The following is a 24,614-nucleotide window of genomic DNA, read 5'->3' on the forward strand; positions in this document are numbered from 1 at the left end:
TGAGCATTGTGTTCCATTGCTATGTTGACCTGAGATGATACTGGGTTGCAAGAGACCAGCAGTTATCAATGACCAACATCATCATTTATTAGGTTGTTTAAAAGGAACACTGGAAGGAAGTCAAGCATAAAATGTAAAAGTCTTTGATCTCTTGAGAAAGGGAGGAATGTTTATGCCAGGTAGGATTTATACATTTTTTTCTAGAGTCATGTGGTGTACGTCAATGGATTTGACATGCACAGAAAATGTAGTTGGTACACTGAAGAGCCAGATCGGACTAGCCTCTGGCCAGATGTTCTGTGTAGGCTCCTTAGGCCAAATCCTTCTCACTGGCCAGCTTATCTCAGATATCCATACCAATGCATTGAAATGTAACTTTTAGAATTACTACTCTTTGCAAGAGAGGACAACATTCCAATAGCCTTCCTAATTACCTGTTGTACCTGCATATTATCTTTGTGTCGCAAGTACAAGGACCTGCAGAGTCCTTTGTACCACTACATTTTGTAGTCCTAACTTTGTTTCTCCAAGCTTATTTTGTACCTCATAGGCATAGTGCAGGAGGCCATGAGTTGCCTGAGCACAGAGGTCAAAGTGGGGTGGAAAATTAATGTGACAGGGACACCGCAGGCAGTCAAGGTGTTGGAGGGCCATAGGAGTGTTACGGATGTAAATGGCAAAGGACTAGACCGGGGAGAAAGGATGGAAGGAATATAAAATTCAACAATTTCCGGTAACTTGCTTTTCCCTGAGAGATTCCCTTGTCCAATCTATCCCAGCCCCCACCCCCTTTGCAACTTAAAACTAATTTGTTTTTCTCTCTTACCCAATTCTGACAAAGTGTCTTGGATGTGAAACATTTAACTTTGTCTGACCTGCTAAATGTTTTAGTATTTCTGTTTTTATTTCAGATTTCCAGCATCTGCAGGATCTGATTTTTTTTTAACAATAACTCTTCATTGTTCTCCTTCCAAAGTGGATAACCTCATATTTTTCCATATTATACTCCATCTGCCAACTGTCCTCTCAATCAATCTATATCCCATTTGCAGGCTCTGTGTTCTCCTCATAACTGCTACCATCTTACCCTTTGACTCACCAACAAATTTTGCTTTAGCACACTTCATCCATTGATTACATAGTTTATTAACAGTGAGGCCCCCAACCCTGATTTGGTTGTTGTACCCCAGTAGTTACTTGATGTTGCCAATCTGAAAATGACCCAATTATCCCAACTCTTAGTCCCCAGTTGTCTCAATCTTCACCCCGCCCCCCCCCCCCCCCCCCAACCCACACACACGCCTGGTTCCACCTGCCTTTTTTTTAATCTGCCTCCACCCATCATCCACCTGCCTCTGCCTCCTAACTCCACCCCTACTCTTACCCTACCTGGCTCCATCTGCACATCATCCTTCACCCTCCTCAGTCCACTAATCACCTACTGACCCTTCCTCATTACTTCACCTCACTTCTTTATACTGGCCATCTTCCCTCTCCACTCTCAGTCCTAATGCTGAGTTTTGACCCAAAATGTCAACGATATCTTTCCCCCCACAGGTGCAGCTCAAATCACTGAGTTCCTCCAGCAGATTGTTGGTTGCTTCAGATTCCAGCATCTGCAGTATCTTGTTTCTCCCTTGTATCCCAACACTTAGTCAACTGATCCCCTATCCGCGCCGGTGTACTACTATATGCTTTTGTGCAGTAGCCTTTTATTTACCACCTTATCAAATGCCTTCTGGAAATCCAAATACATTACATCTACTGGTTTCCCTGTATCCAGTCTGTTCGTTACATCCTCATAGGACTCTAGCTAAAATTAGTCACACTGAGAAGACTCGGTTATTTAAAGGAATGGGTGCTAATGTAAGATAATTACTGTAGACAAATTATTTTTAGAGTCTTCTACTGTGAAGACCAATCCAAAATATTTATCTCTGCCATTTCTTTACTTCCTATTGTTAATCCTCCAGCCTCATCCTCTAAGGGACCCATATTTACTTTAGTTACGTTCTTTATATCTGTTGTATTATTTGCTGGTTCACTCTCATTTTATAGTTTCAGTATTTTTTTTCAATCATCCTTTGCTGGTTTTTAAAAATTTTCCAATCCTCTGCCCTGCCACTAATCTTCACAACATTGCTCACTGACTGTGGCACAGGAGGAGACCGATCAGCCCATCATGTCGGTCCCATTCTTCTCACACCCCTGCAACCTATTCTCTCTCACTTGCTCATCAACACCCCCTTTGATACTTTTGGCACTTGGGCACACTGAGGGATAATTTACAGTCATCGATTAACCTACCAGCACATATTTGGGAGCAGACTGGAGCACATGGTGGAAATGTGTGTAGAACATGCAAAATTCATTCCAACAGCACCTGGATCCCTGGAGTTGTGAGGCAGCAGCACTAACTGGCGTGCCACGGTTTCTCTCTTGCCCTTTCTTTTAATTTGATACTATCCTTAACTTTTAGTGAGGAATGGTGCATCCTATTCATACAGCCTTTCTTCCTCACTGGAATATACCTTTTGCTCAGATTTATAAAATAGCTCCTTAAACATCTGCCACTGCTGACCCACCATCTTAGTCTTTAATCTATTTTCCCAGTCAAATTCAGCCAAGTCTGCCCACCTGGTAATCTCCTGACATGGCAAAGCTCAGAGGAGAGAGTACCTTTTCCAGAAGTCTTGTGCTGGGCGTCCAAGTTATTTGGGCTTCCCAATGGAGTTGACTGAGTGTAACTAGTGCCTCACTCCTGGAGATGTTGACCTGGGCGAGGATGCACATTGTTTTGCTCATCCTGTCAGGGAATTTGGAGGATTTTGTGGAGACAGCATTGGTTGTATTTTCCCAGTACTTTATGGTGCCTGCTTTAGGTAGTCCAGGCCTCAGAAGGGCAGGGATCATTGCAGGGTTCAAAGACCATGAGCTTTGTGCTGGTTTGAGGTCAGACTGTTTAAATACCCTTTTCCTCAGATGGCGAGTAGCTGTGGTAGCACACTGGAAGTGATCATAAATTTCATCATCAATGTCTGCCTTCAAGGAGAAGTGAAACGGGATTTTGGAAGTGGTCCTAAACTGTTACTGTCACAGGGCAGTGTTGCAGAGGATCTTTGTTTTGTTGATAAGTGTTGAACCTATTCTCATCCATATCGTTTATTGGGGTTTACAAAGAACTAGAGAATACTTACTTGTTTAAATACAAGAGAGCTGTCAAATCCTATGCCTTGCATTCAGCTCAGCTGCTGGCAGGAAATGAAAGAATTAAAATATGTGGCAGCCAAGAGTCGGCATGAGTGCTGTGCAGGGAAATCCCAATCCTCTTTGAAATAGTTACTTCTGCTTGGAAAGTATTTTCATCAGGATTCTTTGCAACATATTGTGCATGGAGCAATGATTCCTGGAATGTTTTCCTGCATCCCTTTGAATAACCACCTTCATCCCCACTTAAACAAGAGATTGTATCCCTCGTGCATCTATTTCCCTGTTGACTGGATTTCCATGGCACATACTGCTTTGTCAACATTTTAAGTGCTCCAGAACAATGTTGCTGCCATTTTTGCATTGGTATCCATATGACAATATCATTTAAACTCCTAGTACGCAGTGCTTTATTGAACAGCAGTTTAAAGGTAAGATTTTACTGCCTTAAAAAGGCACAGACTTGCAATATCCCATGATTTATCTTCCTCACTTTAATAAATCATCAGCAATAGTGCTGAGAATTTTGCTTTAATAATTCCTGGGGGAAAGCAGATGAACAGAATGTTTTGTGTTGTGAGAGTAAACTAGAATATGTTCACTATTTGTGTTTAAGGGGGAAGTGCCACTGGGTGCCTGTGAAGCTCAGTCAGGCTGCTGTATGTATGTACGTTCAAAAGGTCAAGAATTCTGAGCAGAACTCTCACTTGGGAGCAGTGGAATCACCATGCTGTCTTTCATGTGGATCATACCAGTCTGGGAAACTGCACCATGGTCCAAGATGCCCATTGCAGAAAGAGAAGTGGAACTACAATCTTGCCTAATTTACATAGTCATAGAAGAATACAGGAAATGGGGCCCTTCAGCCCATCAAATCCACATGGACCATCAACCCATTTACACCAATCCACCATTAACTCTATTTATTTTATTCTCCCCACGTTCTCATCAACTTTCCGCAGATTCTACCACTCACCTACACAAGGGGCAATTTACAGCGGTCAGTTAACCTAGCAACCAACATATCTTTGGGTTTTGGAAGGAAAGTGGAGCATCTGGAGGAAGTCCACATGGTCACAGGGAGAATGTGCAAATGTCAGGATTGAACCCGGGTCACTGTACCGGCTGCACACGTTAAATGGAGATGAATGGTTGTTAGACTTTGAACAGCAGGATCTCATCTGATTGATTTGCCACCAGGGGTGATTTGGTCCTATTTGACTTTTATTCCTCCAGTAATTGGTTAGTCCTGCATTGACTGACCTGCATGGTCAGCCTGTTGGTCTCTTGGGTTTTAGAAGTGTTGGTCTGTTTGACCCTTGTATCCTATCTCATTCTTATGGGTAACTAAACCTGGAAAATCGGTTTGCAATTACCAAGAAGACTCTGTTATTTAAAACAATGAGTGCTAATTAAAGTTCTGAATTGTAAAAGAATTAATGTTGGACTGAATGTTAACATAATGTCTTTTTCTTCCTTTCCCTTTCAGGCAGCACAGGAGGGGTCAGCACCTCGGCCCGCACCCACCCGCATCCCCATGTCAAAAGGTATGAAAGCAGGAAAACCAGTAGTGCCAGCCATGGGAGCAGGAGGTGTGACAAAGTATGAATCTCGTGCTGAAAGCCAGTCAATGAGAATTGAACTGAAGAAGTCTCCAGTCAGCAGTTCTGCCCCTCAGGCTGGGGGGAAGGGTTGAGCATGGAGGCCTTGGGGGTAGGTGGAGGTGTTACTGCTACCATGGAGATCACCCCTTGTTGGTAGACTTCCCCTCCCCCATACTAACTCAAAAAATCTGCTTCTAGCATACTAACATTGTGTTTAGTGGCAATTAAAACTAGCTACCATAACACTGACACTGACATTGTGTTGTCCCAGAGGTGGAAGTTGTGCTTTGTAATACTGAAGGCAAATTCCCAATTTAACTAAGACCGCTCTCACTGCTTTTACTGCATGACCTTGAATGTAAAGGGTTGCTTAGATTCTGCAATATCAAATGAAAGTTCAGAGAGATTTCAAGGTATTTAAAATATTAATAGTTTGTCCAATTCTTCACACACTCTTCCATTTGGAGTGGTGGGAGGACTTGTCAACTGATCAACAGGCTGGCAGGCCACATGGTGCAAACTCATTCCATGGCCATCGCCATCTTTAACTGGCTGCAGGAAGGTTTATGGCTCTCCCACAACCCATTACATCAGGGGATGTCTGACTGATGCCCATGCTTGTCAGACGTGAGTATCCTGCTGTTGAGTCACATCTCCCTACCCAGCAGGTTGACTTGAAGGAGTGGACTTTGAACCCACTCCTTCTAACACTGCAGTGCCTTAAATAAAATGAACCCAAAATATTAATTCAACCAGGCCATGATGGTGAGGATAAGTTTTAACTAGGAAAACTTCCCAAATCCCTCCCAGAAAGGGTGCTAAACTTGATCAGGTAAGGTTCTGGAATCAACACTGGATGAATTGGAAGTGCTGAAGTAAAAACAGAAAATGCTGGAAACACTCAACAGGTCAGGCAGCATGTGTGCAAAGAGAAACAGAGTTAACATTTTGGGTTGCAGCCTCTTCCTCAGAACTGAGAAAGTGAGAAAACAAGTTTGTTTCAGGTTGCAGAGAAGTTGGGGAAGGGAATGGGTAGAAGAAAAGGAATATCTCTGACATTAACCAATTGGGTTAATGTGGTGATTAGAGGCAGGGCTGTGGGAGAAGCCCTGCAGGCCAGGCTATACTAATGGAGAAAGAAAATCTGAGAATTGCAAGTGCTGCTGAATGTTGGGCTGGCTGAGTCTGAGTAGTGAAAGGCAAGCTCTAGGCACTTGCTGTAATATAAATTTCTGGTTTGAAGTGAAGTGTTCACTAATCTGGGTTACACACTGCAGATTATATTAGCATTAATTTCAAGAGGACTAGAATATAAAAGCAAGGATGTAATGCTGAGGCTTTATAAGGCACTGGTCAGACCACATTTGGAGTATTGTGAGCAGTTTTGGGCCCCATATCTAAGGAAGGATATATTGGCATTGGGGAGGGTCCAGAGGAGGTTTACAAGAATGATCCAGGGAATGAGGAGTGTTTGATGGTTCTGGGCATGTACTCACTGGAGTTTAGAAGGGTGAGGGGGGATCTCATTGAAACCTACCAAATATTGAAAGGCCTGGATACAGTGGACGTGGAGAGGACGTTTCCAGTAGTGGGAAAGTCTAGGACCAGAGGGCACAGTCTCAGAATAGAAGGGCGTCCCTTTAGAACAGACAGGACAAATTTCTTTAGCCAGAGGGAGGTGAATCTGTGGAATTCATTGCCACAGATGGCTGTGGAGGCCAAGTCATTGGGTATATTTAAAGTGGAGGTTGATAGGTTCTTGATTAGTAAGGGCATCAAAGGTTACGGGGAGAAGGCAGGAGAATGGGGTTGAGAGGGAAAAATAAATCAGCCATGATGGAATGACGGAGCAGACTCGAAGAGTCAAATGGCCTAATTCTGCTCCTATATCTTATGGACACAATGTGGGTTAATGTAAAGTGTTACTTTTGTAAAGCCCATTGTGTTTCTGTCAACTTTAAGTTTTAGTATTGTGTTTTTCTCCACATGAGAAACTCGATTTTTCATGTAATGTTTTAATCATGTTTCCAACATTGAAGTTCTGTCAACAGGTTTAATTATAATGTTTGTGACCTGACACATTGAGCATGATGTTCATTCGCATGTTCTGCCATAACTCATTCCTGTGTGTGCATTATAATCAGTTTTGATGGATTGAAACTTCTTAATAAGTACTTCATTGGTTCTTTATTTAAGTGAGCTGTTGTGTCACTCTTTGGAAACCCTTTTAAGACTGAATTTATTAGCAAATTATTTACCAAACCTGGCATGGAGTGTTGCTTTGCAGTTCAGAGGTGCAGATCAGGAAGGTCCCAGCAATGATCCCTCATTTGTGCTTGTGGGAAGAGTGGTGTGAGCATTCTCAGAACAAAGCCATCATTGCGGGACATTGTGTGTATGCCTGATGGTGTGAGAGAATACTATTAGGTTCGGCTGTGGATTTTATACCCTCACATTCTCCTAATGTTCCCAAAGCTTCCTCCAGTTACATGTAATGAGCTTTCATTTAACCAAAAGGCCTTGGCAGGTCATTAGCTGGACGATACTGCATCTGTATCTCCTTCAGCCTTGTCCTGTCTCTTAACTCTGCAATTTCTTGGTAGGTTCACTGGATCAGAAGTGACCCCTGGGTACTCTGATGTGTAAAGGCTTATTCAGAACCCTGGTTGAAAGGGCAAAATCTGTAGATCTCCTCAATCCACAGTATCCAGTACCACATTACACATTGTTTTGATGCACTGAGGCATGGGGCAACTAATCAGCTGCTCATTATAACAAAACTAGTTCTTCATGTTTAAAAAAAATCTTAGTTCACTTTTGGTTTAATTTCTAAATAAACAAGAATATTTTTAATAATGCAAAGACAACTTTGTGCAGATTAATGTAGCCTCAACAGCAGCTTACAGACATGGTATAAAGTAACATATGACAGAGCAAGTTGTTGTACTTGCTCATCCCTTTTTCCCAGTGACTCACTTTATTTTTACATATGTGTAATGGACACTAGTATCAGAGCTAATCCAGAATCACTGAGCAAAATTCTTCTATCAGATAAACCTTTAAACCTTTAAAGGAGCAGCTGCCTGTCAGTTGTGATAATTGGAGGTCCCACCAGCCCACCATTGAAGCTATTCCAATGTCTATTACAGAGTTTGGTAAGAGGTTTTAGTTCCGATTAATTGGGCTGTGCACAGGACCAAATCCAACAGGGACGGTGCTCATCGAAACAGCAGTTGTTACTCTCTGCCCCAGAATGGAGGGAATGCTGCCTTTATAAACTGGCACTGGCCCAGTTTCTTTCTGAAATCTATTTTTTTTAAATAAGTTGGAAAAGATCTGGAACATGGACTTGCTGTAAAACACTTTCAATTGTTGTTATGTTAGTTTATATGTCAACAAATGTAGAATAGAATTAATGGAGTATGACAGAAATATCAGAACTTTTGAATTCCCACATTGATCCATGAAGTATCATTCTCACTGCCTGATGATGCATAACTACTTTGAATTATGGTTTTAAGCAGCTTTACAGGAAATGCCTTTTAATGACAAATATGAAAAAACTTTGAAGTTATTTCCTCCCAATCTTTCATTGCTACTATGCACCATTTACTGTGTGGCCGTCAACCCAGCACACACACTCTCCATGGTGATCCTGAAATCAGTACCTGGTGTGGACTAGAAGTGGGCTCAGTCCTTGGCTCCTGTTGCATAACACAATTGGGTATTTACTGTGTGAAGGAGTTTGGGAATGTCTCTCACTAGCTGTGGTGCAGAATATGGAGCAATATATTGTGAGGGTACGCACTATTTTTGTTGTGTTTGTGGTAAAGATTTCCCCCATTTGGAATGGTCATTTCCTGTTTTGAATGACTGGCACCTGACAAGTGATCGTAGACCAATGGGGTCTCTGGATGTTGTGGATGTTGCCTTTATGGTGAATGACTGATTAATTTGAAGTCTGTACAGTCAAGTTATCCTCCAAAGACAGTGCTGTATCTGAGCTACAGATATTTTCAGTCTGGTTTGAATCACTTAATTGTTCCAGCTGCTTATAGTATTTGTCATTTCTGCTGTAGTTTAACAGCCTATCAGTTCCTATACCATAATGAGCCACATTGACTTATTTAATGCCATATCTAATTACTGGGGAGAGCTGACAACCTACCCATACCCAACCCAGCCAAGATGTTAATATTGCAGGAGTCCCGTCATACCTGGTTTTTGAAGGACTTCAGTTTCTGCCTCATTGATTTTCCTGATGCATGATATAGCCATGGATGTTCCATAGGAAATTTGTGATCCCAAATGCACGTCCAAATATCTGCTGTATAAAAGTGATTTTGAGGGTCTCAATTGATCTTAAAGGCAGTGTAAAGGTATCTTGTGTGCTTTCCTGTCAATGCCAGCCAATGGGTTTGCCTTGTGCTTGTCTGGAAATTTTGATCACAAAGTGTTTTTCTTTTTCAATGTCATATAATTAAAAATTGATTTACCATGGGGAGTGTGATCATTTCCAGATCAAATTCCGTCAATCATGAAAAACAAGCACACCTTTTACAAACCTAACATGACTTCCATTTCATGCTGTTCTCCCTATAGTGTTTGTTTTGGAGCATGGTGGAAAAATTAGGACTATGTCTGGAGGCACCTGTCATGGGGCATTGCCCAGAAAATATGGTCCTAATTCCACAGCACTGGCTAATCTGCAGGTAAGTAAAGTACTTGGCTAAATCCTTGGGACCCTACTACCTTCTACCTACTACTATCTTCTGCACTGACCATTGGCCAACATTCACCCCCCCACCCCCATCTGTTGCCCATATCCCCACCAAGTGCTAAACTCCAAGCCCTCTCTCCACATCAAGTGACGAACTGAATTTTCCCCCCTACCTTCCTTGTCATACAAGATGATGTGTGCAGTGCCCAGGGCTCCACCAATTAATCCACTGATCCAGCGCATACCCAGCCAAGCTCCTGTGATCGACCTCGGGATAAGGACCAGGAACCACATTTTCAATAGGATTTCAATGCGCTGGGATAAAAGCCAAAGCACTTGTTCTTCCACTGTATCTGCCATTCCAGCATACCCTTCAGGCCACACAGTTTTGTTTGCACTTGCTGATCAATGAATATAGTTATGGAACCGTCAAAGAAGAATGAAGTACAGGGTTTTCCAGAGCTGGCAGACAGATGTCTTGTGTTTTTCCAAACCTGGCAATGGATTTGCCACTTTCGGCCACTTCAAGCAGCTGCCTGTGATGAATTGGATTTTGCCTGAGATGCGTGTATCTAGTGTACGAAGGCTCACTCATGGATAAGTGTAAACACCAGGATAGAGCAGCTGCAAAGTGCACAGATGAAAATATATGTTTGTGATGTATGAATCTCAATTATTTTTTACAAATGCTATAGTTTTAGCAACCCCTGTGCTGTTTGAAAACTTGAAATCCAAAATGGATCCCAAGTGAACAAGTTTCCCAGTCTAGCAAATTAAATGACATTCATTTACAGAACCATCTGTACTGAGTTACCCTGGTCACATTAGTAAACAAATGACAGCTTTGTCTTCTTCTCTGTCCTTCTGGGACAATCACAAGATAGATCTATCTAGATCCTCTTAGTACCTTGGGATGATGGGTTTGCTATATGAGAACGGATTGTGTAGACCAAGCCTCGAGTTTGGAAGAATGAGAAATCCTTACAGGGCTCAACGGGCTGGATGCCAGCAGGATGTTTGTCTTGGCTGAGGAGTCTGGAAACCAGGGGTCACAGTTTCAAATTAAGGGGTAAATCATTAAAGACTGAAATGAGGATTTTTTTTCACCCAGAGGGTGGTGAATCTTCAGATTTCTGTACCTGGGAGGATTGTGGAGACTCAGTTATTGAGTTCATTCAAAACAGAGATCAATAGATTTCTGGACATTAAGAGGATCAAGGGATATAGGGTACTGCAGGAACTGAAGTAGAATATCAGCCATGATCTTGATGAATAGTAAGCAGGTTCGAAGGGCCGGATGGCCTATTCCTCCTCCTAAAGTCTGACAACCCAGCCTTGAGATATAGGGGATATTTCATTACATTACTGGATCTGGGTGTTTGTGTCATACAAATAAGATGGAGTATAGTTTGAAAAGTTAAGGATGCCAGTGTATAAACAGTAAGGAGGTGCAGTGAGTTATAGTAAAAATATAACTAAAAGAAAATAATTAAAGTAACTACTGCAAAGGACTTGTAAGTGGAAATCAAATCGGAAGTGTGTGCTGTTCTGTGACAAAGGGTTTCACCATGAATCCCGGGCAATGAAACTTATGTGCTGTAGAGGTTTATGAGAGTTTTTTTTTAAATGTTTCCATCAAAGTTGTCAGGTGGGGTTGGTGTGCTCTGGGGAATAGAGTTAGATATCCTCCATTTAATAAACTTGAAAGGCAAAAGCTAAAGATTGATGGAGATGGTCCTCAAGTTTTGTTTCTTTTTAACACATGCTGCTCTAAGTGCAGTGGTCTTAATTTCTCTTCAGAGACTATTGCAGTTGAACTGGAAGAACTTTATAGTTTACGTAGTTTTATTTTGATTTATTGGCTCTCTGCTTTTTTTGCTGCTTCACATGGAGATGTCCTGTAGCTCTGGTGAAGCCTTTCAAACAAACTGGCAATTAAAGAACAAAAGTAAACCGGCCGACTCTTTTGCCTGGGTTAGCATGAGGTAAGTAACCAAGTAGTTTGCTGACTTCCATCATGGGTCCCAGCTGCAGTTTCTATGAGATCATCAGTTATGTGTTTCTGGTCCAGATGGCAGCACTCACACCACCTTTAGAGAGGAAGTGTTGTATTTCAGGAGCTGCTTGGTTTCTTTGTTCTAGTGTGTCCATATCTTTAGTAAGGATGAAATGTGTTATTGTTCTGAGAAAATAAATGTTGGACATTAGAATAGTCTCAATGCAGGTACTGATTCAATACTGAACATTACAAATTTTAGAAGAGAATTACTGTGGTGGGAGACTGAGCTTGTATCTGTAATTGGTTTTGGGAGCAGACGGGGTTGGAACAGTTATGTCCTGGAGAAGTAATGACATCTCAGGGACCTGTTATCTTTGGTATATGACCCAAGCACATCAGGCTGCATGTAGGGAATGGCTGTGGGAAGGTGGGGTTGGCAACTCCACTTTCACTGTTCACTCACTGAGCAAAATTAACCAGAGTTGGGGAAATCGGCGATGTGCATGTGGGTTTCCACAGTTCTCTGGAATGGTCCAGTGAAAGCAAGGAGAGAGCAAAACAGCACTGGATGAAAGCTGAAGAGCTGGCAGTTTAACCTTTCAATTAATAGTGCAGTCTCGCAGCTGCTTTCTTGGGTGGCTGTGAAAGCTTTCTTCACAGCTGTTATCTGGTTAGGCTTTGGTAGAAGTTGAGCTAAGTTACCACCTTCCATTTCCTTTCCAAACTTAGGAGCTGCCAATTTGCAGCTTTTCATGGTCAGATTTACTGTTGGCACTGCTTATGCTGTAACACAGTGGGAGTTAGGAGGAAGACTTCAGCAGGAAGCTGAAAATAGTACAGAGGATGCCACATCTGTCATGGAGTGTGCTTGGGATGAGTTTCCTCAACTTGTCTGAATACAGTGTGCCTAGCATTTTGTCAGGTGGTGGCAAATAACTTGCAGCAGAACAATGCCATTCAGATTCATCTCGGGTGGAACTCGTCTCTGATTCAATAACCCTAATTTTCGAATAACTGAGCCTCATCAGATTCAGAGTAGTTTATTGCCACATACACCAGGATGCAATTAAGCTCTCAGAGTAAACAGTATACATGATAATAATAAGTGCAACAAGAAATGCAATGATGAGCACAAAACATAATGATGCAAAAACTGTAGTGCAGAAAGAAATGCAAAAGTGACAATAACAGGATAACCGAAAGAGGTAGAAGGAAGCTAGAGAATTGGGAAGCTTTTAAAAACCAACAGAAGGTAACTAAAAAAGCAATAAGGGGAGAAGAGATGAAATATGAAGGTAAGTGAGCCAATAATATGAAAGAGGATACCAAAAGTTTTTTGAGATATATAAAGTGTAAAAGAGAGGCAAGAGTGGATATTAGACCGCCAGAAAATTACACTGGAGAGATAGTAACGGGGAACAAGGAAATGACGAACTGAATAAGTATTTTGCATCAGTCTTCACTATGGAAGACACCAGCAACATGCCAGAAATTTGAGAGTCAGGGGGCAGAAGTGAGTGGAGTTGCTATTACTAAGGAGTAGGTGCTAACAAGTATGCTGGGATTCGAGAGGATAGGGAGAGGGAACAGGCTATTGTAAAACAGATGGTGTAGGGTTCCTTGAAGAACCCTTCAGAGAACATTAAGAGATACACTGACGTAATCAGAGGAGATTTCAACCTGAGTCCACAAGAAAATAAAAACGGCAGAGGAGTATTGATGGAGTTAAGAAGGAGCTCAATGTGTTCAATCGAGGATGTAGCAAAACTGGGTGAATGGCAGAGGGGGTGAATGGAGAAAATGTCCCACAAGGTAAGCAAGATTGGCATCAATCTAGAGAAGCTGTCAAATTATTCCGAAAAATGGACGTTGAGGAAACTTAAATTATGTAGTCATTGAAAAAAGTAGAAGAGAGGTCCTCATTGTAAACGAAGGAGTGGAAGAAAATGTTGTGAAATGAAGCTGACTTTTAGGGATGGTAGAATGCCCTCAGTGTTTAGGTTCCTACCTTGTTGTGAGGGAAGGGAGTGAATCTCAGAGGGATGAACATGTGCAGCAAGAATAGAGAGTGAGGGATGTGTGCGGGTTTGACCATCACTCCTGGGGTTGATCCAGCTTAGGTGCAGAGTGACCTTGCTTGTAGGAGATCCAAAGGAGGAAGGACCAATGCCATTTTAAAGTCCAAGGTGCCAGGTGAGGATGCAAGGTGTATATATGTAATCAGCAAAGATATGGGAGTTTGGGAACAGCTGCAGAGAAGCAAGGAGGGCAAAAGATCAGAAGCTAAGGTTGGCTTTTGAGAAACTCAGTTTAGTTAAATGCATGTTTAATCAAATTGTTTTCAATGAATCTAAATTATTGCTTGATGTTGTTTGCTGACTCAAGAATGTTAGGCTAGGGTTAAATTTAATCTTGTTTACCCAGGACCAAGAGAAATGATAAAAGGAAAAGAGGGTATAGTAGACGGTTTTGTTAAGGTGAAGAGGGAAACAAAATATTCAGAAATCTTCGTTTTCACACACAGCTTGTTGCTATTTTGAATAGAATTTCTTTCTTAAGGTCCACTAATGAGTCATTAGAAAATAGTAAAATTACAGAATTAAATCAGATTGTTTTCTTAATAACCACAAGAAGTCTTCAGATGATTGTAGTGGAAAGGGTGGAGGGTAATGGGAGAAGGTAACAATTCCCCGTCACCTTGTTCTGGGAGGGGGAGGAAAAGCCAAGATTAGAAATGGAATGAAATGGAATTTTCAGCTCCTTTGGTCCCATCTTTTCTGTATTTACTCCCATTATTATCCTCTTCTTTGTGCTTCAAATGACATTCATCATTTAATCTCTCCTGCCTTGTACACCATCTTGGTGCTTCCCTCCCTCCACTTAAATCTGTGGAAGGTCACCAGCCTGAAAGACTAACACCATTTTTATCTCCCTTTTCATGTTGGCTGACTGGTTGGTTATTTCCAACACTTTTGGTGTTCATTTTGAACTTCCAGCATCTTACCAGACATTGCTTTTCCTTTACAACTTGATTTGAACTTGGCTTTTACCAGTTCCGATGTAACAAATGTACCACCTAGTGGAATCTGAAAGCAAAGCACTCTCAGTAGCAGCAGTTGGGCAATCATTCATCACAAGGTGAGACCAGGAATTTAAACTTATCTGTTCTTGAGAGACAAGCTTATGAGAAAATAATGACAAGGAACAAACATGTATACACCTGCACACCTGTAACTGGATTATTTAATTTTGGTGCTATATTGCCTGCAACAAGCTCTGTAACCTTTCTTGACTTGCTTGCAGTACCACAAATATTTCTATCCTGTGAATTGCAATTGTACATTGGGTTCCCAAAATGAATGGAAACATGCCTCTCTCTTTTCCTTGCACATGAACTGTGCTGTTTGCTTAAAATGTCTACCTGCACTGCACTTTCTCTGTAACTGTAACACTATATTCTGCATTCTGTTTTCCTGATCTGTCTGGATGGCACGCAAACAAAAGCTTTTCACTGTATCTAGGTACATGAGACAATGATAAACCAATTCCAATTCCAAATGCTGCATTTCTGATCATGATTAGCCAACAAAATATTACTGCACCACAACAGCTTATAAAACTATTCATCAGGTGTCTGACAAGCTGTCAATGATCTACTCCTCTGGGATCCAGCTCTGTAACTACAAAAAGTTAGTGTTATATAGCACTGAAACAGGCTCTTCAGCCCATCGTATCCATGCTGACCACTAAGTACCCATCAATATTAGTCCCATTTTCTATATCCTTGCATGGTGAATGTTTATTTAGGGTATAAAGGTTAGTTTTTTGAGTGTTACTGGACAGGAGAGTAGTGTCCTGAAGAATACACGTTTCTGAGACAGTTGACTGGAACAAATTGTATCTGCTTTCTTCATGTCAACCTCATTTCCATTGTCATTTTAACAGAAGTAAATATTAGGAAAACAATCCACAAAGAAAAAGATGCATTGATATTTTTCATAAAAATTGCTAGCTTAACATATATATTTCAAAACTTCATGTACAGAATTTGTATCATTTAAAATTGTATATGTGATAAATGTGCAAATTTAAAATGCACCTGCCTGCCTGAGGTCATTTAAAGTGTCATAAAACTGCAAAAGATTGAGTTCTTATCCCTCATAATTATGTACAGCTCCACAAGCAGAGGGTACAAAAGGCCAAAGTTCGATCCCACAACTGATCAGCAAAGTAAGCTCCAATTGTGCTAATTCCTGAAAATTCCCTGCACCTGCTGGCTTTAATTACCTGCACAAAATGAGTGCTTTACTTTTATTTTTGGGATGGGTGCAGCATTGATCCCCAATACATCCCTCCCCAATGAGCTCAATGCATTCTATGCACATTTTGAACAGAAGCGCAATGAAATGACACCACCTGCCCTGGCAGCCTCCAATGCACCTTTACCCACGGTCATCGTTGCAGATGTCAGACCAGTCTTCCTGAAAGTAAACCCACGGAAACGTTTGGCCCGGATGGAGTCCCCGGCCACATCCTCAGATCCTGCATGGATCAGATGTTGGTGGTATTTGCAGACATTTTTAACCTCTCCCTACTCAAATCTGAGGTTCCCACCTGCCTTAAGAAGACCACTATCATCCCGGTGCCAAAGGAAAATAAGGTAACGTGCCTTAATAACTACCAGCCAGTGGCTCTGACATTCGCCATCATGAAATGCTTCAAGAAGCTGGTCATGGCACACATCGACTCCAACCTCCCAGACAACCTCAACCCACTGCAATCCACCTACCGCCGACAAAGGTCTACGGCAGATGCCATCCCCCAGCCCTACACTCATCTCTGAAGCATCTGGATAACAAAAACACATATGTCAGACTACTATTTATTGACTACAGCTCTACCTTCAATACAATAATTGCAAACAAAGTCATCCCCAAAATCCTAGACCTAGGACTCAACACCTCACTCTGCAAGTGGATCCTTGACTTCCTGACCAACAGACCATGATCAGGAACGATAGGCAGCAACACTTCAGCCATGATTATCCTCAACACTGGTGCCCTGTAAGGTTGCATCGTCATCCTCTTTATTCCTTGTACATTCATAACAGGTTTTTCTCTAACTCCATCTACAAGTTCGCAGATGACATCACCGTAGTAGGCCAGATCTCAAATGACAATGAGATGGAGTACAGGAAGGAGATAGACAGTCTAGTGGCATGGTGTCACAACAACAACCTTTCCCTCAATGTCAGCAAAACAAACTGGTCTTTGACTTCAGGAAGCAGGGCAGAGCACATGCCCCTGTATGTATCAATGGTGCTGAGGTGGAGATGGTTGAGAGCTTCAAATATCACATGCCAAGGAAGCATACCAGCACCTCTACTTCTTCAGAAGGCGAGGGAAATTCAGCATGTCCTTGTTGACCCTCACCAATTTTTATAGCTGTGCCATAGAAAGCATCCTAGCTGGATACTTCACAGCTTGGTATGGCAACTGGTTTGCCCAAGACCATAAAAAATTGCAGAGTTTGTGTTGGGGCCACTTCTTTTTACCTTGCACATTAACGATTTGGATGATGAAGTAAATGGTTTTGTGGCTAAGTTTGCTGATGACACCAAGATAGGTGGAGGAGTAGAGAGTATTGAGGAGACAGGAAGGTTGCAGAGAGACCTAGATAGTTTAGGAGAATGGGCAAGGAAATGGCAGATGAGATTCAATGTTGAGAAATGTGCAGTTGTACACTTTGGAAACAGAAATAAACGGGCAGATTATTATCTAGAAGGAGAGAAAATTCAAAGTACAGAAATACAAAGGGACTTGGGGGTACTCGTGCAGGATACGTTAAAGATTAACCACCAGGTCGGATCGGTGGTAAAGAAAGCGAATGCTATGTTGGCATTCATTTCTAGAGGTATAGTGTATAAAAGTAAGGAAGTGATGATGAGGCTCTACGGGGCACTGGTGAGGCCTCATTTGGAATACTGTGCACACTTTTGGGCCCCACATCTTAGGAAAGATGTGCTGATATTGGAGCGGGTTCAGAGGAGATTTACGAGGATGATTCCCAGAATGAAAGGGCTTACGTATGATGAGCGTTTGTTGGCTCTTGGGACTGTACTCACTGGAGTACAGAAGAATGAGAGGGGACCTCATAGAGACACTTAAAATGTTGAAAGGACTGGACAGTAGATGTGGTCAAGCTGTTTCCCTTGGGTGAGTCCAGGACCAGAGGGCACAATCTTAGAATTAGAGGGTACAGGTTTAAAACAGATGAGGAGAAATTTCTTTAGCCAGAGGGTGGTGAATTTGTGGAATTCCTTGCCACGTACAGCAGTGGAGGCCAGATCACTGGAGGTGTTTAAGGAAGAGATAGACAGATATCTAAATAGTCAGGGTATCAAGAGATATGGGGATAAGGCCGGAAATTGGGGTTAGAATAGTTTTTTTTGGCCCCCCCCCCCCCCCCCCCCCCCCCAATTTCTCATTCCTTTTTCTTTTCTCCCTTTCCTTTGGAGCAGAATCGAAGGGTCGAATGGCCTACTTCTGCTCCCTTGTCTTGTGATCTTGTGAGTTGTGGACACAGCTCAGTCCATCACGACAACCAGCCTTCCCTCCATGGATTCTCTCTACACTTCTTGTTGCCTTGAGAAAGCAGCCAACATAATCAAAGACCCCACCCACCCCAGAGATTCTCTCTTCTCCCCTCCTTCCATTGGGCAGAAGATACAAAAGCCTTAAAACACATACCACAGTTCAAGGACAGCTCCTATCCTGCTGTTATAAGACTCTTGAATGGACCTCCTGTACAATAAAGTTGAACTTATGATCTCTCAATCTACCTTATCATGGCCCTTGCACCTTCTTATTTGCCTGCACTGTACTTTCTCTGTAACTGTAACATTATATTCTGCATTCTGTTATTGCTTTTCCCTTTGTACTATCTCAATGTACTTATGTTTTGAAATGGTCTGTATGGATGGCATGCAAAACAAAGTTTTTCCAGTGTTTCTCGATACATGTGACAATAATAGACCAATTACCAATGGGTGGGGGGACGAGTGGTGGCGAAGGGTCAAATCACTATACAGAGTGAAATCAAAAATAATATGGGGATGTGGAGAAATTATTTTACTCAATGTGTTGTTGGAACTGGAATGTGCTTTAAAGCATGCTAAAAGTGGATTCCATAGTAACTTCAGAAAGGAAATTGGATGCATGGTTTGAGGGAGAAGGAAATGGTAGCTATATTGAGAGACAGAGAGAGTGAGGGAATAGGACTATGTGGATAGCTCTGCCACAGGTACAACACCCTCTTTGTGCTCTCAGATTTCCTGATTAGGAAAGCCTACTTCTAAAACGTTTTAACTTTGAAAAGTATACCATCACATAGTTACACTTTAAGAGAAGTTTACGTTGTGTTTAGCTTACACAAGATCAACTAGTAATTGCATAGTCAAACACAAATAATTCACGCCAAATCTGAATTCTTGTGCCCTCTGTTCTCAAATGCTGACTCTTGATCTTGGATATATTACTAACCTTCACCTTCGCAAAATGGTCATTCTTCACTGTTGAGCTTAGATTGGACTGAGAGAGCATAATAGCTGAGTCTTACATTCTCAATCTATATACTGTATATATCAGTTAATCAATATCCTTGATAGACTTTTAAGCAGAGATCTAGACATAGCAACAGAGAATGGGAATCCTAATTAATTTCCCATCACCAAAACAACTGTGATACCTGGGACCTTCTGATCTGCAACACCAGCTGGTACCTTTACTTGGTGACTATTGATGAGCTTATAATGATTGATAATATACATCAAGTTAATTTCTCAAATAACTGGCAACTAAAAATATTTGTTTAATTTTGTGTAATGCTGAATCTAGTTATATGATCAAGGGTAGTGGAGTTGGTGCCTCATGCCTGTTTCACCATTCATTGAGATAAAAGCCGAATTACAACCTAATTCCATTAACCCGGGTTAATTGTAGTTATTTTGGCAAAAATCTATCAATCTCAGATTTAAAACTAATAACTAATCCAGCATCAATTGCTGTTTACAGAAGTTCCAAATCTCTACCATTTTCTGCACATACAATTGTTGTCTAACTTTTACACAAATTAAACTAATTCTAGACTATTCTGAAGTCAACTTTAAAAAGTGCTTCAAATTTTCCATAATAATACAGATCATTTTTATATGGAAATGTATGTAATCAAAAATAAATGCTGTAATGGAATCTATTTTGCTTTAATAAAAACACAGGTATAGCTTTATAAAATAAATGTCAGTATATTAATCAGTGTTTGCAAATAGGTTAATATTTTGACATGAGTATTGTTACTGGTCAAGTGAATTGTGTTTCTGCTTCAGATGCTGAGGGCCTGCTATGCATTTTCAATTTCCAGCATTTATCTGTCATTTTGCACAAAAAGAGTACAGTATTTTTCCAAAGTTGCCACTCTTATGTTATTTTCACACTTATTCCTCTGTCTTTTTGTAGAGAGCATAATCATTCATCAGGTGCGGATAACATCAGCATGATGGCCCTCTAACTGGTGGAAGCGTCCTGTTGCTGCCTGTGATTTTATTGCACTGCATTACTGCTGGCTGAACGAAACACTGCCCCAGGTTGCAGCCTCCAAGGTTCCAACTATAGTTTTGTATGCTACTGATCACATTGGAAGACACTGTAATCATAATCTGTATTTTTTGAAGAAATTGTATTTTAGTTGACCTTTAAAGGAGTAATCCATCATTGCTCCCATGATAGTATGAAGAGCAATTGATGCACTGTACCAGGATATAGCTCAATTAGTGATCCACCAGAGAGGAAGCGTATTTAAAAAAAACAAAAAGCCCTTTTGAATTTGTACTTGGAAAATGATGCCGTGGTTTGAAATCACCATCGCACATTATGTTCTCCTTTTATTCTGACAAGTTAGTATCCCTTTTAAACAGAATGTGCAGGAATAATGGAAGATCTGTTATTCTGACCCATCCCTATCAGCAGCCATGTGTAGTTTTCCCTATAGCTCAATTTTTACCTTTCAGGGCAACTTTTGCCAATTAATATGAATAACTTTAGTTCTGCAGCACCTTTTATGCCAAAAAATATACTTCCACCTGCCCTGTAAGTTCTGAAAATCCTTTTGAATTTTAAATATGACAACAATCTATTGATTTTTCAGGAGCTATTTCTTGTGTTGGAACTGCACTTCCTTGATTGCAGTGATGGTTCTGGATCTGGGGGAGCGGTCAGATTGACTGGTTAACACTGTGCTGCCTGGTTTACTTTTTATAAAGTTATACTGTAAAATAATCTACAGGTGTCTTGAGATGTGATTTTAAAATTGGCTCCATAATGGCTAAAACATGTCCTTCTACATCCAAGCCATGATAGTGCTTTATCCTGAGGGAACCCTTTCACTGTGGTTTTAAAAATCTGCAGTAAACTGTGTCTGACTGCAAGTGCAATTACGCATTTTAAAACAATTAAAGCCTGTATATTTAATTGAGCACTTTAGTCTTTTTTCATGATTGTAGTTGGAGTTTGAATACCCTTTGGTCTGAGCAATAATGGTTAAAATGGGTTTTGATGGTCCCCCCATCCCTCTCGCCCCCCCCCCCCTCCTTTTTATTGTCCTACTTGTTACTGCCAAGAATCAACAACATTTATAAATGATTTTTTTCCAGCAGAAATGCAGGCTTTAATATGAAAATGTAACAGGTCTAACTCTTCATAGGATTTCTGTTTGGGAAATAGGTAGGTGAAAAGAGAATTCAGGAAACTGATCATTTTTGATTGGGATGCATAATCCACATATAATGCCATGCTGCTGCAGTTCAGTTAAAATTGATATTCAGCTTAAACAAGGTTGGTGTCTGCCTTGTCAGGTGGGCTATGTTATTTTTGAAGAAGAAGAATGGAATTCTGTCATGCTTCCCATTAGCGACATCTAAAGAATCAGGTTAACATGATTAGAGACAGAAGAGACTGCAGATGCTGGAATCTGGAGCATATTGCACCTACCTAATCTTAACCATTGTATTGTAAAAGTTGTGCAAAGTGTGAAAAGTCTGAAATGTTTGAACAATGAGACAGTATATATGCAAGTGTTACAATCATTAGAACTTTTAATGATCTCCAGTAGCACCCTCATGAGCGTACCATATGCTGCAGGGTCTTCACTTGCCACTTTCCAAACTGCCTTTGAATGGGATGTTCCTGAAAACTGTATGATTGAGGTATTTTCTCCAAGCACTGATTAGAAAGCTTCTGCAAAAGGCAACAAAATCTGTGGAGAGATACTTCAACCTTTGATGGAAGCAATTTCCATCAGCCCTCTGCTTTCACAATGCTAATGGCAAAGCAAGTATTTAACCCCTTGTGGAGAGAGGAAACCCAGAAAAGATTAAAATGTGGACAGCACATTTGTAATAGTTTGCACAAGATTTTCAAGGATATTTTATTGTAACTGTTTTGCTTCCATTTAATGTTATGTTGTATCTTTTTGCTTGAATGAGTAATCAGTTCTGTAAGGGAATAGGCTCTGCAGTATAACTGTTCCTCTCAAACACAACCAACACGTGACCAGTATTTAGCGCAAGGTAGCTTGTCAATTCCTATTTCAGCAACCCACCCACACAGCCTTTAAGGTCTCTTTTACCAGCTTAATGTGATTCTGTTGTCTTCTTGTGAGGTTTCCTAATTTCCCCAAAGAATAATAATGGTGAAAATAAATCTGGAGGGAGGAAGAAATTGGAGAATACGGAGATATGAGTGTGCTGGGTGATAGAAACAGAAATGGAAATTTCTTAAACAGGATTGGCAGTATCAGGGTCTTTGCTTAAGTGGCTGATGTAACATGAAATAAGTTGAGAGGTGCAGAATCGGATGATTGTGTCCAAACTTGGCCTGATCGAGCCGTGAATGTGTTGGCAGGGTGTATGTGTAGATAGCCCATCTGTATCCATGCCATCAATTTGCCCTAAGAACCACAATGTGATTCACTTTATCGACTTGTGCACACAGGCAGGGAGGCAAGTGCTTGAATTGTTATCAAGCCAATTAGCATTTAGTATGTTTGTTACAGCGGCAATAACTTCACGAACAAAAGGAGCTTTTCTAAATAAAAGTAAATGTGTCTGTGTATCTTCTGTCATGACGTACAATTTTTGACAATTGTTGTTCCAATAATTTGATGAATAGTTGATACCCATCATACAGGAAACCACCAAGGTTCAGACATGTAGAAGAAAGATCAAAGCAAGTCAAGAGCAAGTGACTGCCTTAGTGGAGATGATGTGAATGTGGGAAGGCAGAGTGATATGTTTTAACTTGGGTAAGACAAAAACAAACAATGGTAATGTTTTTATTTTATTGACAATGAGCAATTCCAAAAGAGTAAATCTGGAGGCTCATGATTTAAGGAGTGCATAGTGGATGATGATGTCACTGCAGGAATGCTTGGGGGCTTCAGAAACAGTTTCTGTTGCAACTGGGATAGTTCAGTTGTCACAAAGAAAATATTCAGCATTAAAGCATCATCTGCCCTTCATAGTGAAAGCTTTAGATCTGGAGTATTTGGGACATTATGGGAGTGCAGGGAGCTTCTCATACTCCCCAATTAAATATAAAACTCTCTTTTGTTAAGTAATAATGGTATATTGAAATAATCATGATTCATTGAGTCTTACTGATACAATGTAATTTTTTAAAGACACAAAATAAACCTTTTGAATTTGGCTCTCAAAATCCTCTGCAAGTGCATTAAGCATTGTTTGATCTAACCTGAGCAGTGTCCCATGGGAGGAAGCCAGTGCAGGAGAGAAAGTTTGTCATGGAACAAACAAGGTGCAAGAGATGCCTCTTTACCTAAAACAATTTTGTGGTGGAGCCTTCAAAACATCTATCAATTTTGACAGGAATATATATCTTTTGATGGTGCTTTATACCATAGGACGTGGTCCTTTATCCAGATTTCCTAATTTGATGATACAGACTGCATGAAGGCAAAGTGAGACTGAGGTGCTGCTCAGTTTGCATTGAATAAGTCAGATCTGTTTTGCCATTGTACCCCTGGCTCTAAGTCTGATTCATTGCCCTGGTAATGTCATCAATTTGCAGTAATGCCCTGCTTGGGTACCCATGGTTCAAGGGGCTTGGGATGGATCACAAGTGAATTTTCACTTATTGGATCAAAGTGATGCACCAGCACACAGGCTTGACAGTTCTAGCAGGAGGTAATTGAGAGATTTGATAACTGTGGCAGAGATTCTAAAGGCCATTGCAATTGAAGTAAAGACCCTATTCAAGATGACAGGGAATGAAAGGGAGGAGGGTTCATTTAGTGATCTGGTTAAAAGTAGACATAAAAGTGGTAAATGGTTTTAATGGAGATTTCAGAATTGCCTAGCAGTTAGCTTTTATAGCTGTTATATTGCAATTTTTAGCATCTAAATTCAGGAGCCTAGATGGAATGTCAAAGGTGCACCATATGTAGTAGGTTAGAGTTGTCAAATACAACAAGTGTGGCAAATAAAGTAGGGTAGGAATTTCACACTGTCATGTGCTAAATGTGTCACCTAATAATGCTTGGAAATGAATTTCAGAAGCAGAATTTAGTCTGCATACTTTGTGTACAAAAGGAGGGGGAATTTCTATCCTTTGTTTTTTACAATGGACATTTATACTTTAACTCTGAAAACCATTTCAAGACTAGTCAGAAACTATAATGACACTGAGCAGTAGTAGGAACATTAAAGGAAATGTTGAAAAATGTAGCTGGGGACAAAAGTTTAGTCAGAACTTGAAGAAGCCGAGAGAGAGAAGAGTAAAGAGATTTATAGAAAATGTTTGAGGGGGGTGCCAGAAAGGTGAGTCTTGGCCTTGCTATTGAAAAAGATGAAGGGAGGGGAGGCTAAAGAACCTAAAATTATCAGATCAAAGTGATGTATCAGCACACAAGTTTGAAGGTTCCAGTGGTATGTAATGGAGAGATTTGATAACTGTGACAAAGATCCTAATGCCCATTGCAGTTGAGATAAAGACCCTATTCAAGATGACAGGAA

General features: G+C 40.9%; 1 protein-coding gene across 1 annotated transcript in view; it reads left to right on the forward strand.

Moving 5' to 3' along the window:
- Positions 1–24,295, forward strand: part of LOC127567968 (filamin-A-interacting protein 1-like) — a 289,283-nt gene extending 264,988 nt beyond the window's left edge. The window contains exons 6-7 of the mRNA XM_052011210.1: positions 4,697–4,754; positions 20,044–24,295. Of these exons, the coding sequence (XP_051867170.1) occupies positions 4,697–4,754; positions 20,044–20,084 (99 nt within the window). The 3' untranslated portion in view covers positions 20,085–24,295. The remainder of the gene's footprint in view (positions 1–4,696; positions 4,755–20,043) is intronic.
- The last annotated feature ends 319 nt before the right edge of the window (positions 24,296–24,614 follow it).

Source organism: Pristis pectinata, chromosome 3 (assembly GCF_009764475.1).
Source record: "Pristis pectinata isolate sPriPec2 chromosome 3, sPriPec2.1.pri, whole genome shotgun sequence".
In the NCBI taxonomy this organism is placed as follows: domain Eukaryota; kingdom Metazoa; phylum Chordata; class Chondrichthyes; order Rhinopristiformes; family Pristidae; genus Pristis; species Pristis pectinata.